This window comes from Quercus suber, unplaced genomic scaffold (genome assembly GCF_002906115.3).
Source record: "Quercus suber isolate HL8 unplaced genomic scaffold, Cork oak 2.0 scaffold_211, whole genome shotgun sequence".
NCBI lineage: Eukaryota > Viridiplantae > Streptophyta > Magnoliopsida > Fagales > Fagaceae > Quercus > Quercus suber.
In genome coordinates, this window is record NW_027069669.1 from 488,268 (window position 1) to 508,907 (window position 20,640).

Below are 20,640 nucleotides of genomic sequence, written 5' to 3' on the forward strand. Positions count from 1 at the left end.
TATTATATGTGTGTGAGTGTAAGAAAAAAAAGGAAGAAAAAAAAAGTTGAACACATTATGAACAAGGTTGTGAAACCCGGACCGGATTATACAATCCGACTGGATTAACCAGAAACCATTCATTAATAAGGGTTTTTAACTCTCAAGAACCGGCTTATACAAGAAAAGCAGTGAACCGTGCAAATCGTGATTAAACCTTTTGGGTTTGAAAACCGTTGACGGTTCTTGCGGTTTAGATCTGAATTTTATTTTTGGAACTTACCACCATTGTTGATGCTTCAAATTGCCATGTGATGTTGTTAGACCTTTAGATTGCATCGCCTCTCTTCTTTTCTGTCTCACTCGCGCTTTCCCTCTAATTTCTCTCCGTTTTTTTGCCTTTCTGCCATTTCAATTTTTGTGTCTGGACTGAGAACTCTGGAGTTGCTTTGCAGACGATGGAGATGGTGAAGTAATAATGCTTGGCTGTCATCTACTTACTGACCAACAACTTTATTCTTGGGCTTTGTTTTGAATTAAGGCTATTATTTAATGAGTAGACTTCTAGCTTCTTCTTTTTAAGTCCTTTATCTTTTTTGTTTTCCACTTTTAAATTTCATTGGATAGTTGACCTTTCAAATGGGCTTGGTTTAATTTGTGCCTAAGGCATGGGCTTAATTTAGACGTAGGTTTCATAAATATATATATATATATATAATTTATTTTTATAAAATTACGTTTTTGGTACCTAAATATTTTCTTATTTTAGTCAAATTTTCTATTATTTCTAATTTAAAATATTTATTTATTTATTAAATTAATTATGACATTATTACAGTTCGACCTCGATTTGACCTCGGTTCAACCTTAAAAATCTTGAATCTCTTCCTTTTATGGTTCAATGAATGGTTCGGGTTTGAAAACCTTGATTATAAAGAGAGAAAAAGACAAAAAGGAAAAAAAAATAGGAAGATTTGACTAGAGGGAGTTGTGGAATACTGGAAAGTAGTGGAAATGAAAAAAAAAAAAAAAAAAATGCATGATGAGAGCACTGTGGGTTGTGGCATAGTTGGTTGCTATTTAAAAGAGAGGCAGAAGTGTAAAAGCATGGCTGAAGTAACATTTTTCAAAAATCAACTCAGTTTTCTCTCCATTTTGGAGAAAAAAATTTTTGGTGAGCCCGGGGAGAAAACACCCGGACCCCACCATTTATTTTTCTTCCTCCCCACCCAACCAAACACTCTCCAAAAAATTTTTCTTTCCTATTTCTCTCCAAAGTTTTTCATTCACCCTATTTCACTTCCAAATAAACACACCCTAAGTTATAAAACTCTTAGTTACCCAATAAATTTAAAACATGTATACAGTGTTATTGTTATCACTAAATAATAAAATACCATTATTATCTCAAAAAATTTCAATAGCCCATCTCCCCCTTTTCTCTATCTCTTTCTTAGGTAATGTTAACAGGCACGAATGGTGCCCATTAAGAAACAACTTTACGTTGGTAAAGTCAACTTTTTGTTATATTTTTTAAACAATTTTATAGGGTGTAGACCTAATAAAACCAACTTTTTGAGTTTCACTTGTCCTTTTAGTACTATTTTTAGTCATTTCATCAATTTATATTAATTTTTTATTAGGTGAATCATACAATAAATCATTCTTAACGGACATCTTGCAGTGCCCATTAACATTTCCCCACTTTCTTTTGAAATCAAATTTCTTCCCTTAGCACACACACATTCTCTCTCCCCAGTCAGTGGTGTCTTAAAATCAACCACCTCAATCGACGATGATATGACAACTTACCATTGCTCCTGTTGAAAAGCAACCCCTAAATCAGCCACCCCAACGATGTTCCAACAATTTCTCCACCCCAACAATGCTTGGAATAGAAAGACTCGGGCTAAACAAATGTGTTTAATTCAATCTCTTCTCCTAAATGATAGAAATTCTTCAAGATCAGCTTCTTTTCTTTCTTATTATATAAGGATTTTAATTTTAATTTTTTGAAGTAGGTGGAGCACCTGCTAAAATATAGGTTGAAGAATAAAATTCTTCATTTACTAGCTTAGCATTATTACCAAATAGTAATTTATTGTGATATCACACCGGCGCCATCTTTCTTTCTTTTTAAAAATTAATCCGTATTAGCTTAATTAGTCATCCTTAACTTCTATAAGTCACAATATGTTCATCTTCCAATGCGAAACACAACATCTTTTACAAATATTGATATGAATTGTCATGATTTGAGCAATATCATTTTAACTTAGATTCTTCATTAACACCATTTTTATTAATTATGTACCAATCACAACAAATTATGTTAAAAATGATAAAATATAAAAAATAAAAAGGTTGCAAAAAGTGTTGTTCCTAGCCTTGTTGAATTAATAAGTGAATATTGTTAAGTCCACCTATAACCTATCTTGGAAAAAAATAATTCTTCAAGTCATTTACTTTAAAATGGAATTCAAACACGAGATTTCCCTTTCCTTGTAAGGATAGCTGTGACAGAACAAACTATTAAATATTAGTATTGATGTATACCATATTGAATATACTAGAATAGATGTAGAAGAAAAAGTATAAAATAGGAACACAAGAACACGAGGGTTATGTAATTCAACCCTTGATGGCCTAAGTTCACGAAGCAAACCCTTAAATGCAACATTTTTATTATATAAGAGTGTAGTACATAGATTATGTTATAATAAACCATAACATAAGTATATATAGTAGGCTAAACCCTAAACTTCTAAAACTAGTAGAAAATTTTTTCTTGCACACAAAATAGGATAAGCTTGGGTCTATACTATGGGCTATTATGACTAATATATCTCTAACACAAACCAACACAGGCTAGTCTGATTTCACTTCATTTGGGGTGAAATTGATTACTAGCTACAATAATGCAAATAGAGATATACTTCAAATTGAAACAACTTTTTAAGTTAGGAATTTTAGTAAACCAAATTAAAATTTGGGACCTAATCTAAAACATAATATTAACTTTGGAAATTTTTATATGATTTCCATTTTTTCTCCAAAAAAAAAAAATCCTCTTTGTGGATGAGCTTCCTTTGGTTCGAGTCAATGAAAATATTATTTACATGTGGTTTCAATGAATGTCCTGAATCTCTTACACATCACACATGCTGGTGGGCTAACTAGAAAATAGATACCCATTAATGTATATTGGTGCTGACAAAATCACTGTCAAAACGTTCTTATTGTTTGCCTCACTTACTCCCCCATGCATATCATCATCAGCTTAGTCATCCGTACTTATCTTAAACTGAAGAGAAGAGAGAATAGATGCATTAGATTAGATGTGTTAAATTCGTCACCAAATTGTCGGATGCATATGTAACAATTTCTTATGGACTTTCCTGTCTCTATTCAGCTGGTCTCAATAGTACAAAAGAATATAAGAGGGGCATGCTTGGTTGCATTAATAACTCTATTTTGGCCTCGATCAAAAAAAAAAAAAAAAACTCTATTTTTGCTATTGACCAACCCATGTCTCAATGAAAAAAAATTAACCTGAATTTCAAGAAAGTAGCCAATGTCTTAGGAATGTAATATTTTATGACAATGCAACTTGGCTTTGTTTTGTTAATTAGTTCAACCTAAACACAATGAAGAGATCTAGGTCAGTTGACTTGTTCATATAATTCTGGATCAACGAATCAAGTTGAACCTTACTCTAGTATATGGACTGCAGGGTTACTTTTAAGTAGAGAACACACACTCGTAGCAACTACCTCTTTCCAAACACTCCTTCCTAATTAAGCTCCTATATATATATATATATATAAAACAAATTTCATCAAGTCATTTTTATTAATTCAAGATAAATAGTTTCTTCCATTATGTCATGTGTAATTATCCTTTGAAATATAATAATCACAATTAATGTTCTTTAAACATCTTTTTTTATAGATACAAGATGATTTGAAACCTATAATTTGCCCATTGACAATTGTGCTTTACCATCAAGTCATGAAAAAGATTTGACTTACTGAGCTTTTTTTTATTTATATTTTTATTTTTTTGAGAATATTAAATATTTAACACATATACAGAGAGAGGGAGAAATATTTTAAAGAAACTAACAGTAGTGTATATCCAAAAGAGTCTATAACTCTTAGATATACAACACAAGCTTTAAATTTGTTTAATTCACACTCATTTTCCAATGTGAGATTAATCCACTATTTTTTTTTTTTAAATACTAAAGTATTTTAATATACACACAGGGAGAGGAGAAAAAATCTTAAAGAAAGTGATAATGGTGTATATCTAAAAGGGTCTAATTAGAACCCTCATTCTTTCACCCTTTTGAATCAAGTCCTTTTATTATATAAATTAAAGATGACACAATAGAGCAAAAAAAAAAAAATATATATATATATATATATTAAAACCATAAAATGTATAAAAATAAACTAATTTTAGATAAATTAAATAATAAGTATTACTTTTATATGCCTTAACATGTATAATGTAATATGAGATAAATTTAATAATAACTTCTCTTTTGTTTATGGATGACAAAGTGGGGCATGTCCCAAAATTTTAACCTTAAAATCATAATATCTAAAAGAAAATTTAGACTCTGGCTGATTTATTTTAATTCAATTTAAGCCAACTTAATTAGATAATCAATTATGCTTGTTGAGTACTAATTCGGTTAAACATGCATAGAACCATATCATAATGAGTAAGCAGTGAAATATAAAAGACACAAGTGATTTGGTTATGAAGAGGGAAAATCCACGAGAAAAGCCCTTTGGGAAGACTCCACTATAGTAAAATGGAAGTACAACAATACAAAAATATATAGATCATAGAAATGTTACCTACAATATAGGACTTATTACGTGACCACATACCACTTCAACTATGATTGAACTCTTCTACCACCGTAGATCTTTTTATTGCATGAATATTGAATTCGTGACTAATACCATAGCAATGGCTTGATTGATGTAGTTGAGGCATGCAGCAACTTTCACTTGAAACACCAATAAAATCTTCAACGATTGGTGCCAAAATTTTGGCTTGGTATAGAAATCCTTGGCACGCACACAACAATCTCTCTCTCTCTCTCTCTCTCTCTCTGCTTATTAGTTACTCTTGAAGTACGGTGACATAATGCTATATTCTCTCACATTTATGGTAGATCTCACTATGAATTTAATTAAAGAAAAAAGTACCACATCATTATACTTTAAAAGTATCTAATAATTACTCCATAAATAATTTAACTAAATATTAGATAAATTTATATAATTTAGGGTAAAATACATGTTTGGTCCTTAACCTTTGAACTGAATGTCAATATGGTCCATAACTTTTTAAATGTGTCAATTTGGTTCCTAATTTTTTAGTACTGTGTCAAAATAGTTCTTATCACACATAGTTCCTGTCATTAAGTGATAGATGGAAAATGATGACGTAGCTAATAGCTAAAATAAAATATTATTTTTATACAACTTAGGATGTCTTGTGTACAAAGATTAAAAAATATATATATATATATAAATGAAATTAAACCAACCAGAAAAAGCATAAAGAAGGATTGAAAAAAAAAAAAATTTCTATACACATATTCAACACTTTTAACAAAAAATATATAATTTCTATACACAGATCATCAAGATGAAAATTTTCTACCCAGGTCTAGCACTCAGACTTAGATGGACATAGTCTCCTCCTGGATCATCTTCGCCATCTATCAAATTATCGTCAACGGCCGCCCTCCTCTCCTGCAACCAAATTTATACCCAACCCAACAGTCCCTTTGAAACTCTCATCGGATATATAGTTTTGTTTAAACAAGAGCCATTAGACAAAGTGTTCAAACTTGAGAATTAATGTCTCAAAAATAGTTGAACTCAACGTCATGGATGATGGAACTACTTGCTGAGGACATTTACTTTTTGTGAGATATGTGAGAAAGGGTTCAAGTGAGATGTGAATTTAAAGCAAAATGGTTCGGGTGTAGTTTTTTCCTCCCTAGAAATCCCTTCGTCTTTTTTTTTTTTTTTTTCAATTTGGAAATCGGAAAGAACTACAGTGGTGGATTGACATAAATCTGACCAAATTCGATTTGTATTTTTAATTGAACTTTTAAGTTTTTATTTTTATTTTTTAGGCTATGTGGCAATATACACAGCATCTTAGGTGGTGTGAAAATAATTTTGTACTTTTACCGTTAGCCACATCAAAATTTTTTATTCATCACTTAACAATAGAGACCAAATTGACACAGTATTAAAATGTTAAGGACCAAATTGACATAATTAAAATGTTATGGATCAAATTGACATTTAGTATAAAGGTTAAGGACCAAATATATAGTTTACCCTATAATTTATTATTATTATTTATATCAAGTGGGACCATTAAGCAGAAATTACTCCTAGTCTAAAATTTCGGGGGAAGGGGAAGGAATTAAAAACCTAAAGGGCCTCCCGCCCATGTTTAAAGCAATCATAGATGAGCACACGAGCAATGTATGCCCTTTTTCTGCATGACATCAGCCCTCTGTGTCCATCACCATTCCAAAGGTCTCTAAACAAAAAACGTAAGCAAAAATATCATTATTAGAGCATCACCATCAGATGTGGTAAATGTGCCAAATGCCAAATATTTGGCACATTTACCACACCAAACACCAAAATCTCCTTTTATCAGATGTGCTAAATCCCATAAAATTTGCCACATGTGAACAGTACCGTTGCAAATTTGCAACGGTACTGTTCACATGTGGCATAATTTTTATTGTTTTTTTATTCTGTTTTCTCTCTCTCCTCTCTCCTCAGATTATTCTTTTCTCTTCACTCTCACCGTTCCCTCTCACCTCTATTCTCTCTCACCGTTCTCTCTCACCGTTCCCTCTCACCTCTGTTTTGTTGATCTTGATCTGTCATCGTCGATCGTCATCGCCGTCATCGCCGATCGTCATCGCCGATCCATCATCGTCATCTCACCGGTTTCATTTTGCATCGTCATCGCCGATCTCTCCGGGCATCGTCATCGTCATCGCCAATCGGAATCGACGTGGGCATCAACGTTGAGGTGAGATCGGAGAGTTCGTCACGATCGTGGGCATCGACGTTGAGGTGAGGTGAGATCTTGATTGTGGGTTGCCGGTGTTAGTAGGTTTGGGTTGCCTGGGTTGCTTGGGTTTGGGTTGCCTGAGTTTCGTGTGTTTGGGTTGCCTGGGTTTTGATTGTGTTTTCTGGGTTTGAGTTGCTGTGCTAGTGGGTGTTGCTCTGTTTTTAATGGGTTTTGGGGTGGATTGTTGATGACGGTGGTTCTAGTGGTGGTTTTACAATGGATTGTGGCTGCCACGGTGGTGGTGGTGGCGGCAGCGGTGGCAGTGGCAGCAGCGGCAGTAGCAGTGTTGTAGATGTTTTTTATTGTGTTAAATATATTATTTTATTGTGTAGTTTATATTATTTTAATGTGTAGTAAATATTATTTTAATGTATAGAATTGAAGTATAGAACATCTGATAAATGGTATGTTGTAAAATGATGTGGTAAAATAATAAAGTAAGTCTTTAATGTGGTAAAATGGCATAAATTATGCCACAACTGATAAAGATGCTCTTAGGGAATATAAAATATATCTATATATATATATATATTATTATTTTTTGGGTGATGGGGCTTATGTGCTTTATTTACGTTTATTATTTAGGCTTTTAATATATTGCTCTTTTTTCTTTCTTTCTTTTTTTCCTGGAAAAATGTAAAAGGTCCTGCTCTTTGTAAAATAAACTAAAATAGTAAATCTTCCTATAGGTCCTATACCAAAGGGACACGTCCAAAAGGTGTTGTAATCACAGCAGACGAACCACTTAATTTCCAGTTGACCCATCCACATCTAGTAACCAGTCACTTTATGCCACCTCAGATCATTCCAAAACACTTTGTCTTAGTTATCATTTTGCTGGGAGTCCAAAAAAATTAAATACAATAAATAAATATAAGGACACCACAAATTATATATTTATCAGTTGGGGTTTTTTATTTATATTTTTTTTTATGGGACTTAAATTGTGATTGGTATATAACAAAAATAATGTTAGTGACTATTATATATGGTGAGAGTAACTATTCATTAATCACGATTTGCTACTTTAATAAATTGTGAAATTTGTTTTATTAGTAGCATTTTTTGAATTTTATAACAGCAGCAGTGCTTATCCATGTGTACAGAACAGTGATGATTAATACTCAAACAAAGCAAGGAGGTAGAGAAGGCCAAATAGATAACTAGACTAGAATAATAAAACACTTCCTAGTTCCTATCTTTGTTTAAGTTAGTAAGTGCGACTCCACGATGGTCATGCACATGCACACTATCAAATTTTAATAATATATACCTTATAGTCTCCAACCAAATATCAAATTATATAAATGAGCTATCACCCCAGGCTTTAGCACCAATATTCCAAATTTCCCAAAAAATTTCTTCCATCTCAGCTCAGGCTCTCAATGGCTAAAGTGTATCCTCAAGTACCCACTTGTTCTCCCCACATAACATCAGAAAGAGAAATATTTACAATATGGATGAAATCTCTTGTGTGTCATACAAATGGTTGCACTGTTTTCAATACAAATGGTGATATTGTTTATCGTGTTGAAAACTATGACAAGAAAGGTAGCAATGAAGTTCATCTCATGGATCTCAGAGGCAAAGTGCTTTCAACCATTCGTGGAAAGGTATTATAATTGGGATTTCAATTCTTACTGGTTTTTGAACTCAGAAAATCTGATGACTTTAACTAAATTTTAATTGAGTTCTGTTGTTTTTAATTATTTTGCAGAAATTACTAGCTTTCAGAGGTTGGAATGGGTATAGATGCAGTAGTTCTAATACTATAAAAGAAGAGAAGCTATGGTTTCAAGTTAAAAAATACTACAGAATGCTTATGGGAGACTTAGCTTGTAAAGTTACTGTGGGCTATGATAAGTACTGGATAGTTAGAATGACTGGCAAAGCAGCATTTAGAGTAGTAAATATTGATGGAGATATTATTGCAGAGGTCAGTATCTTTCTTTGCTTTCATATAGGATTCTTTTCTTCCAAGTGTTGCAATAAAATGATAAATTGATAGATTAATGTTATGGGCAATGAAATTAAAGGTTGGTTTTAATTTGTGCAGGCAAAACCAAAGCAATCATCTTCAGGGGTACAGCTGGGAGATGATGTTCTAACTTTGTTGGTAGAGCCCCATACAGATCATTCCCTTATCATGGCTTTGGTGATTGTTTATGGATTGATTTGCCGTAAAATGTAAATAGTCTTCATAACCGCAACGTTTTGAAGGCTATCTGTCCTTTCACTAGCTAGTGATGTAGTTCTTGTTAATTTTGTCCCTTTTTTCTTAGGTATCCTTTTAATTAAGGAAAGTTTTGATTCAATTTAGGTGTGATAGAGAGAGTAAATGTATAAATGAGGATAGTATTGACCATATCTATCCATTTGTAGTCAAAGGTCTTAGCTAAATTGGCACATCTTCATGCACAAAGTGTTTGGAGGTCTAGGGGGGAAAATGTTTAAACTGCGGAGTTAGCAGCATGTTGTAATTAATTCTCAAAAAAAAAAAAAAAATCTATCAATTTGTATGAATTCCATGCCATCTTTATCCGTTACCATCTTTATCATGTACATTCATTTATATAAATACAATTAAAGAAAACAGTCAATGGAATGTGAGAGGGTTAATACAATTGCTTCCTTACCTTAAATGACAAGATCTTCTTAGTTTGGTTGATGTTTTTAACCCATACCCCTTACATACGATTCGTATAAAAAAATGTTCCAACCCCAAATCTGGCATGTCTTTTTCTTGGACTAGGCAACACCAGCTTCTCATGAGCCTTCTTCATTTCTTCCTTGTCAAATGAAATCTTACCATTAGTTGTTGGCCTCTCTTCATCTCAAGAAATATGGACTACTCTTGAAAGTGTCACTTGCTTTGCTTCCAATATACCCGTATTTTCAAATTCATATGCATTACAATTACAAACTCTCAAACAGGGCAACCTTTTTATCACTTAATTTCTACGCAAAGCAAAATCTCTTTTAAATGAGCTCCTAGCTACAAGCTGACCACTCTGCCCTTAAGACTTCAACATATGTATTTTCAAAAGTCTCAAATCTAAGTTTCATGACTTGGTTACTATTTTGGCCACTCGCTCTACTCCAATCTTGTTTTCCAAGCTCTACAGTTTTCTCCTTTTGTCATGAATTTACTAAAATAAAGAACTATAATTAATAGACAAGAAGAAGTTATCTCCCACGTGATTTAATGTCCATGCTAACTAACAAGTTTGAATAAAAGTCTTCTGTCCTACTTTGAGTATTCCATTTTATAATTAACTACAATATGCACGTATAGAAAAGTTAGAGGCCATGAGTGCGTTAAAAACTCTGTGTCCTACTTTGAATTAGCGGACTAAAGTGATTTATGTATTCATTTATATTTAACCGATAAATATATGTTGTATATACAGCTTAAAAAAAAAAAAAAAAAAAAAAAAAAAAAAAAAAAAAAAAAGGTACCATGAGCCTAACCCGTCAGCTTCTGCTCTGGCTGACGGGTCCGTTATGACGAATGCTGTAGGCTAAGCGTCAAGGAATGCATGCTGACTAGATCAAGACAAAACCGACGGGCTGAAGTCCCCAAGTCTAACTAACGGCAATTTGGAGCCCCTAGGCTACTGAACGTAGCAAGAAGCTGACGCCAACTCAGCTGAAGGGGAAAGTGCCAACTGACGGTTTTAAGGCCGACGGTTCTATGAAAACCATGACTTGATCACCACGCATGGGTTTTAGGGAAATTGCTTGTATTCCACGCCCAGTATCAGAGTCCTATAAGGAAAGGATTCTGCAATCTACGCGCATAAGGATTCCTATAAGGAAAAGACTTCTACTCCAAGGAAGAAAGGTCCACCCTCTACTACTGTAAAAACCCCAATACCCTCATAAGCCGAGGTACGCATAATTTACCCCTCTCTAGCACTCTAGAGTTGAAAGTTCTAACTTGACCTTCGGAGGGTATTTGGCCGGCACCACACCGGTGCTCTCTGTGAGGTCTTTTCCTTTTTGTTGTGCAGGTGTTGTTTTGAGCGTACAAGTGTCGTGCAACTCACTGGTGAGATTTTCGGCATCATCAATAAAGGTTCGGCTTATTCCTTGATGTTATACTAAAAACACATGTAGGCTAGGTGAGATGACTGAATTTTGGAATCTAAAAGGAACAATATTCGTTCAAAATCAACAATATCCATACACATGCAAAAAAACAAAGTAGAGACAGTATTTAAATACGTGTGTATTATGAATATAATTATATAAGCATGTAATGTGATATCATAGATCCATGCACCGACAACGCTATAAAAGATCAAGAGCAAAAAGATATAAATTAAAGAGTGTAAATTAACTGGTCAGATTTACCTATATACATGTGATACATGCATGCAAAGGCTATATTGGTATTCGCATGAAGCACACCAGCAGGGAGCAGAGCAGAGTGCAGCTTAATTTTTAAACTGAAATTAATTTGGAATATATTAAGGGGAGGCTATAGTGGCAACAAACACGACGTCTTATAAAACTTTAATCAAAATTTATATAATGAAAAAAAGGATAAAATGGGCACCAAGTTTAAGATGCCACCCCATTTTCTATATATAATTGTGAAGTTTTGTTGAAATTATCTTAAATCATTCAATAAATTAAGCAACTCTTATACGTTGGGTAATAGAGTAAAATTTCTAAATTCATTCTTATTATTACAAGAAAATAAAGGGTTNGTTTTTGTTTTTGATGTTATTCTTGTTTCTAATGTGTAATATGCTGAATAAGTCTTGTCGTGCTGAAAAAGTCACGTGAAACAGAGGTCCTACTAGTGAGTTTCGAAGTCTAGATAGAAGATGGCATGGCAGTTAAGGTTTACAAGTAAAAAGCCTAGCTCGAGCAGGTCAATCCCACTCGCCACCACTCATGTTGCATTGTTTGCATCATCGTGTTCCTTGTAACATGAATATAATTAATATATATTTTATTTATTTTTTATAGACACTATAAAAATTAAGAGTTTAAATTCAATAAGAGCCAGTGTAAAACTCATTATTTACACTCTCCAATATCAATACGCCAGATCAGCATTTTACAAGTTCATGAATAGGAAAAAATACATCGTGTTTCAGGTGTATGTTTCTCCCATCTCACAGCTGATGGAACCCACGGCTGATGGGTTCCACCAACTTGTGAGAGGGAAGAAACATATACCCGAAACATGGTATACTTCCTCCATGAATATGGTCTATAACAAACGGTCCTTCATCGTAGTATTTCAATTAATCAAAATTCAAAGCCCAAACCCCCCTATGTTTGAACCATGGAGCCTTCCCTACTAGAGGTGCTGCCAAGCTAAGATTGGAGACACTACGGGAGTTGTCGTTTGTGGGGTGTATATTGATGGGTGTTGTATTTTTTTCATGTCACTTAGTTTCATATATTAAAAAAAAAAAAAAAATCTTTATTTAGAGTAGGTGAAACGACAATGTTGGTCCCTTAAGTTTACCCTCAGAGCACAATTGGTTCCTCAAGTTACAACTGAGTACAATTGGTCCCTTAAGTTTAAAAAATAAGTTGTATTAGTCCTTTTACTAATTGCTATTAGTGGTATTACTCACATGGCTAACAAAACAATGACTTGAATTTTTTTTAATGACATGACATTTTTTAAATTAAAAAAAATTACAATTACTAGTTTCCACATAAGATTTCAGCAAACTGGCCCGATTGAAATCAAATTTAAAATTATAACCCGGTTACAAATTAAATCCCATTCATTATCTAATTTTTGTTTCACAAATGCATGGCGGCGTGAGAGAGAGAAGGGGGAAAGAGAGATTGACGGACCCTAGCATGCCACGACACTGCCTCCCTCTGCTGGTGATACTGCCTCCCTCTACTGGTGACGGCGGCCTCTTGCCTCCAAGTGATGCGTCGTTTTCAGCCACTAGTGTGTCTTCTTTTTAGCACAGCCACCAATACCTTGCTCTCGCCGCTCCTCCCCTCTATGAAAAGCCTCTCAGCCTTAGGTATTGCTATTTTCTCTCTTTGCCAATATGTTGCCATGTTGGGTGTTCTATTCATAGGAGTGTTTCTATTTATTAATAATTTTGCATGGATATTTGTAACTAAATTCAAAAGATTACACTTGTGTTTTTGCTTTGTGGCTTTTGGATTGGATTTGGGTTCTTGGCTTCTTGCTTTTGCCTGTTGTTGGGATGACATTTTTGAGAGAGAGAGAGAGAGAGAGAGAGAGAGAGAGAGAGAGAGAGGAGAGAGAGAGAAGAGAGAGAGAGAGAGGTGTTATTAGTGTTGTTACATTTGAGATCTGGGTGTTGTTTTTTTTGAGTGAGTTTGAGCGAAGGAAAGAAAGTGTGTGTATGTGGGTGTTTTTTCTTTCTTTGTTCTTGGATCTGGAATAATGTTCTTTTGGTCTTGTTCAAGATATACTTTGATCTCAAGGTTTAGTTATTAACAATTGATTTTTTATTGTGATTAGTTGATTTTTTGGTGTTCTTATTGTTTTAGTTATTATTATTAACAGTTGATTTTTCATTATCTTTTAAGTTAATAAAAACCGTACATATACTTTTTCATGTATTATTTACTTAATGTGAATGTTTACATATATAAACTCTATATATTCCATTTCTTTTATATATGTAAACCATAAACTACTACCCACAATGATAGTGATTAATTAGTTTTATCATTTTTTATAATGCAATACGTTGAATAAAATAATATGAGAAGGAAAAAAAAATATATACATATATATATAGTATTAAAACAAAAAACACCAAATTAATTATCTCTAAATAAATACAAATTATCCAAATCATGCTATGTAATATAATTATATTACATTCTTACATATTGTCTTTAATTTTGTATAATGCAATATGATAAAATTTAACAATCAAAGTGAACAAAAAAAAAAAAAAAAAAAAAAAACAACAATTAAATCACATCAACCTAAAGTAGAGTTCTAAAAAGCATAAAAATTTATCAACCTAAAGTAGAGATGCCAAAATAATAATAATAATAATACACCAAAATTTGAGAGGAAAGAGAGAAAATAAAGTCTTTTGTGAGGAAAAATTATGCATATAATGCGAAGAGAGAATGTCAAATTTATACTAAAAGGATAATAATAAGAAGAAACAAAATGAGTACAATAATAAGGAAGATAAAGGGAAAGATGAAAAGTGATTAAGATAGAGGGTAGTGTTAAATTACCGATTTGTCCCAAAGTTTAAACTATTAGGAAATAGTGAATTTAATCACTTAAACTATAAGTCTAACGCCTCCCCTCACCTGTGGGCCTAAACTTCTCCCTTAATAAGTGGGGGCTCAACAAATGAGAATTTAACATTTTAAATGGGAGCTAGAGTAAAGTCAGGGATCGAACTCAAGATCTCTTGCTTTGATACCATGTTAAATTACCAATTATCCCAAAAGCTTAAACTGTTAGAAAATTGTGAATTTAATCACTTAACCATAAGTCTAACAGGTAGTGGGAAGATGAAAATGTAAAGGGAATAAGAAAGATTGGAGACAGTGTAAATATTAAAAAAATGAGTACAATTTTATTTATTTGAATTTAAATAAAATATTATATGTTTATTTAAAAAAGAAAAAGAAAAGAAAAAACATAAATAATTTAATTATATAGAGGATGTGATTGAGTTTAAATATTGATAAAATAAGATGAAAAGAAAGAAATGTAAAAAAAAAAAAAATTATAACAATAAACACCAAATTACCCAAATTATGTTATTTAATAGAATAATATATATTATACTCATTATATATCATCCTTAATTTTTTATAACGCAACAGGATAATATTTAACAATTAAAGAGAACAGAAAACTTAAAACAAAACTAAATCGCATCAACCAAAAGTAGAGTTATAACGAACACAAAATTATCAACTTAAAGTAGAGATGCAGGAAAAAAAAAATACTCCAAAAAATATTGAGAGAGAGAGAAAGAGAGAGAAAAAGATAACTTTTTGTGAGGGAAAACTATGCAAAGAATAGAAAAGAGAATGACAAATTTATAGTAAGATAATGTGAATATGAAGAGACAAAATAAAGGAAGATGAAAGGAAAGATAAATGGTGATATAAGGTTGAGGGGTAGTGGGAAGATGAAAACGTAAGGGAGGGAAAGATGAAGAGACAAAATAAAGGAAGATGAAGGGAAAATGGAATATTGATATTAAGGTTGACAGTAGTAGGAGATGAAAAAGGTAAGGGAAGGCAAAAAAAGTTGAAGAAATTGTAATTATTAAAAATTAAAAAAAAAAAAGTAAACGTAAAAAAAAATTATAGGAAAATTGGAAAAATAAATGATAATGATGTAAATGCTGATGTAACTCAACTCAAGCGTAAACAATAATAAATGCACACTTAACTTTTAGATATATATATATATATATAAATTTGATATTTGGACACCACAATAATGGTAACCATTGTGCACCAGTTCAAATAAATTGGTTGATTTGATGTAGTTTGAACTAATCACACTATCAAGCATTGACTAGCAAGCTGTTAAACTTTGTGCCTTATTTCCAAAAAGCAAACAAAGTTGTAAAAAAAAAAATTGCAATACAAAAAAAAAAAAAAAAAAAAACACTATCCAAAATAGGATCCTTTGTAACACTTGGAAAAATCATTTTTTTTATGCTTGGTCTAAAATTTAGTTTGGTATTGCTTGGTCTATGAGAAGAATGTAGCATGATTCACTAAATATCATCTCATTAGCGCACGCGCACGCACACACACACATACATATATATAATTTGTTGTAGAAAATCATAGCCAAGGTTTCAGCAAAGAAATTGAAAACCATACTCTCCGAAGTATTTCAAAAAGCCAAAGTGCTTTTGTTTTGGATAGACAAGTGACAAATGTGTTACTTGCCTTTGAGACCCTAAACTATATGAAAAATAAATGAAAACAGAACATACGACATATATAGTCTTATTACTTTATTTAATTTTATATTCTTACACCAAGATCCAACTTTAACACCAAAATAACCCTTTGAATCACTTATTCTTCATTGCACCCCTTGCCATTATGTGTTTTCTGTCCTAGCCTTGCTGTTAAAGAGCATCTCCTTCTCTTCCAAGGACGTTCCCTTTGTCTCTGGCAAGAATATATAAATGAATGCCTAAGCCACCATACATATACCAGCAAACATAAAGAAGGTCCTACCAATCGTAATTGCTTTATAAACTGAAATAAAACTCATGGAAATTGTTGCATTCATGCCTCTACTTATAGCCACCCCAATACTGGCCCCTTGTGCCCTCAACTTCAAAGGAAATATCTCAGAGCTATAGACCCATGTCACAGGCCCAAGCCCTAAAGAATGCAATCCCACAAATGTGTAAGTAGCAGCAATGCTTAGGCTCATTGCCAATGAATGCTTTTCTTTGTAGTGGTTCATCATGGTCAAGCCACATCCTAATCCTACAAGGGCTAAAACCATACCCCCAGTGCTTATTAGCAAGAGAGGTCTCCTCCCAACTTTATCTAGTAACATGTGGCTATGAACATAAATAGAGTCTTTGGAAGTCCTATCCCAATTGTGGCAAGCAAGAGCTTGTTCTTGTCAATAATTCCAGCTGCCTTGAAGATTCTTGGACTATATAACAGCACTGCATCGGTACCAACTGAATGCTGGAAGAAATGAAGTCCTACTGCTGCAAATAAAATTTGACGAACAGAAGGGAAAGGCCTAAACAACAGTTCATTGTAAACCCCTTTGCCGCAAGCCTTGCTAGGAAGCTTTATAACATCCTCAGTGCAGTTTACATCTATTCTAGCCGCAGCTTTTATGTCATGGAATCGGATTTCAGCTTCTTCCTTAGAATTAGATATTTGCAATAAGATCTTTTTTGCGTCTCCTAAATGACCTTGAATTAATAACCACCTCGGTGACTCCGGCATTTTTAGGATGCCTAAAGCCAAAGCAAGAGAAGGGACTTCTGCAATTCCAAGCATTATCCTTCATCCAAGTTTCAAACTCAATTTGGAAAGAAAAAAAATAGTTTGATATATAGCCAAGTAAGATTCCAAAGCTAAGGCTAAGGTCAGGAAGGGAGCTTACGAAACCTCGGGTTGAAGGAGAAGAAATTTCAGTAGTGTAAACTTGTGCAATCAAAAGTGCAAAGCCTGCACCAATGCCAGCAGTGCACCTTCCGATCATAATGATTGTAAAGGATGGGCTATAGCCCATTAGAATTGCACCTAGCATGAACAAAATAGAGGCTAGGAAAATTGTGTAACGGCGACCTATGTAATCAGAGGTTCTTCCAGCAACAATAGATCCTACAAGAGCACAAAGTTTTAAGATTCCAACAATGTGATAGGCCAAGAATGTATTGACCCCTTGTGATGAATTAACAAATTAATTAGCCAATTTAATTAATTAATTCAATTAGCATGCAATAAGCATAGTAGCACAAACAAATCACCAACTAAGTTAAAATACAAAGGAAAATAAATTGACACAGTGATTTGTTTACAAATAGGGAAAACTTACATGACAAAAACCCAACCAGGTGATTTTAAGGTCACCACTTTCGAGAATTCACTATTATCATAACAAGCACTTACAAGTAAAGGAATCTTAATACCTTATACCAACTTATAGTTGAACTCTTATCCTAATACCCAATTAGACTTGTTCTGTAGTGACAATCTCTCCTTTCAATGCATAGCTCTCAGTACGTAACTAACAAATTTGATGCGTAGATCCCAGTACACGGCTTACTCATCAACTTGAGAAAGATGTTGGCTACAAAATTGTTCAGTTCATCCATACGATGAAGATCACAAAGCTCCTTAGTTACAAAACTCTATGGTGTACAAACACAACAACTTCTTGAATAGAAAGATGAACTAGGGCATATGTCTTCGGTTCACATTATGCTTGTGAAAAACTTTTGCATTGAGTTGCATCAGCTGTGATGACCCTTAAAACAATCCTTATATATGTTTACAGTTGTGAGAAAAGAAAGTCCAAACATCTATTCACGAATTGGAGTGAAATCAGATATGAAAAATTGATTTTCATAAACCTCAACAGATAACCTATCTATCGATAAGCTGTCAAGCATTAGGCTGAAACAGTTTTTTAAACCTCAATAGATACTAGCTGTCGAGTCTTAAAATCCAGTACTTCTTCACTTATTTCTTGGACAGACTTGCATGGATTTAACACTTGAACTTGAAATCTTGTTCCTTGAAACATTAAACACATCCTAGATCTATCCAATTACAAGTAAAGTGTGTTTTGTTAAAGGATTAACCAATTCTATATTGACATATGTTCCTACCAATGATTCACATATGTCCCATCACAATGGTTTCTAGTTTGGTGTCATTGATTTTGAGATCTTCCTTTATGTACATCATTGCTCCACTCATTACACCATTATCTCTATAAGATATAGAAGATGAAATTTTAGATCAGTTTAATGCAATGATGTTAGAGACCATCCTTTTCCAAAAAAGAAATTATATATATATATATATGTGTGTGTGTGTAAAAATATAACACATTAATTTTCTAACACAAAAGTAGGTCATAATAAATATATATAATACTATATATAAAATTATCAACCTTGAAATTATATATATACACCCTTACTTCAGATCATTTTTTAAAAGAACTTATAATTTTTTAAAACTTTATTGAGTTAACAAAGTAATATGGTTTGCTATACAAATATATAAAATGAAATAATAAAATAATAAAATATAGCGTCTTCCATAAAATTATGCTCAATAATGATATTTCACATAATAAAATTCATCAATAATCAGTATATATCATCAAATTGTTTGCAAAACTTCATCAATTATTATTTCCATGTTAATAATTTGACAAATCAAACTCATAATTTTACAATTGAAGTCTCAAATGAGCTTTTTTTTTCTTGCTTAATAAAATTTTGATAATAGAAATTTTCAAACAAATTGCATATATCATCAATGTTGAATGATTTTTAAACATCCTTAAAATGTAAAGTTACTTCATTGATCATTCTTACTCACATGTACAAAATCAGGGATTCCATTATTTACTCACAAAATCTACTACTTCATTGATCATTCTTATAAATGAAAGTCTATTGAGATTGTATATTAACTCTAAAAATTCTCTCTCTCATTTTTTCTTTCTTTTTTTTTAATGGAGGCAACCTAGCCCAAAGATTTTTTATATTTAATTAATCGCTAGATTTGTTGATCGATATTTTCTTCTTTCTTTTGGGGGGGGATTTGTTTTTTTTTTTTTTTTTTCCCTTAAAAGTTTTTGAAAATACTTTCTAAACCAATGTTCTTAAGGCATTCATTAACTTTTTTCTTTATAATTTAATCTAAATGTATATGTGTATAAAACTTTCTTTTAGAGACTTGAAAATTGGCCCTTGCCCCTCCTCCCCCTCCTCCACTCTACAGAATTTTGTACTTGTAAAGTGACTATCACATTAAAGATGCATGGTTGTGAAACTTTTTGTTGTAAGTTGTAACAACAATAAAATAGAGTTACAGGTGATATACAATTACTATATACATATCACATACTAGGATTTAGAATTCAAAGACCTCCAAAGAAAGGAGTACCTACCGTAACCAAATATAATGGAGATCATGCATGGAGGCAACTACAGCACAGGCACAAGCATAGTTGTCGAAACTTTTATGGTTTTTCGCACTGTTCTCCTCCATTGTGATTACACTTGTTGTAGTTGTTTCTAAAAATTCTTTTATTTCTTCTTGTGTGCCTATATGTAAACATCAATCTTTAGTAACCGTAGAAACACTGAATTCACTATTTGATGCATGAAATATTAATTTGTCTTATCTTTCCATAAAATCACAAGAGAATCTGATTCACTCCTTCCTGACCTCTTATATACCTTTTTAATGTTATTATTTCTTCAATAAAAATTTATACTATAACTCACTTTTCAATAGCACGAAAGGACATTGATCCCTTTTCTTCTTCTTCTTCTTCTTTAATCCTCAACGTAACATCTTCTTTTGTTTTTAATTTTTAAACAATTTCTCCAATTCATTCCCTGTGTTTCTACTATCTACCATTTCATTCTCTCTTAAAGCTCACTTATCTTCTAATAAAATATTTTTTCGAATAAATATTAATGTATATCCCTTTCAAAATCCTACTCTTTAACTTTACAAGGTGACCTTTTATCTATCATGGAATCATTCTTCAATGTCAAAGAAAAGGAAATGTTTATGGTTGTTCTCTAATTTAATTATGTGGGTAATTATAGAATATCTCAAGAATACAATATTTGCTTTTAATTATTATATTATCTCACATAAACATAATACTAAATCTCATTAATTTTTTTTTTAATTTTTAATTTTTTTTTTAGGGATAGTTTCAACCTATGACGTCCACTCTTGATAATAGTTTTTTATCATCAAACCAAGATACCAATCAATTTTTTGTATAGGTGAGAATTAAATTTCAAATTTCTTATTCAA

The 20,640-nt window shown here is 32.4% G+C and overlaps 1 protein-coding gene and 1 pseudogene across 1 annotated transcript; one reads left to right on the forward strand and one right to left on the reverse strand.

The window, feature by feature from the left end:
* Positions 1-8,454: 8,454 nt before the first annotated feature.
* Positions 8,455-9,611, forward strand: LOC112038217 (protein LURP-one-related 4). Its single transcript, XM_024071024.2, has 3 exons — positions 8,455-8,729; positions 8,834-9,052; positions 9,173-9,611. Exons 1-3 carry the CDS (start codon positions 8,502-8,504, stop codon positions 9,305-9,307), a joined length of 582 nt encoding a protein of 193 aa, XP_023926792.1. The 5' UTR covers positions 8,455-8,501; the 3' UTR covers positions 9,308-9,611.
* A 6,671-nt stretch (positions 9,612-16,282) lies between these two features.
* Positions 16,283-19,854, reverse strand: LOC112005166 (probable polyol transporter 6; annotated as a pseudogene).
* Between the last annotated feature and the right edge of the window lie 786 nt (positions 19,855-20,640).

What these genes read in the sequence shown, in the direction of transcription:
- LOC112038217 (XM_024071024.2), top strand. Translation starts at nt 8,502, where the DNA reads ATGGCTAAAGTGTATCCTCAAGTACCCACTTGTTCTCCCCACATAACA. An exon ending in TTTCAACCATTCGTGGAAAG is followed by an intron (nt 8,730 to 8,833) that starts GTATTATAATTG and finishes ATTATTTTGCAG; the next exon opens with AAATTACTAGCTTTCAGAGG. An exon ending in ATGGAGATATTATTGCAGAG is followed by an intron (nt 9,053 to 9,172) that starts GTCAGTATCTTT and finishes TAATTTGTGCAG; the next exon opens with GCAAAACCAAAGCAATCATC.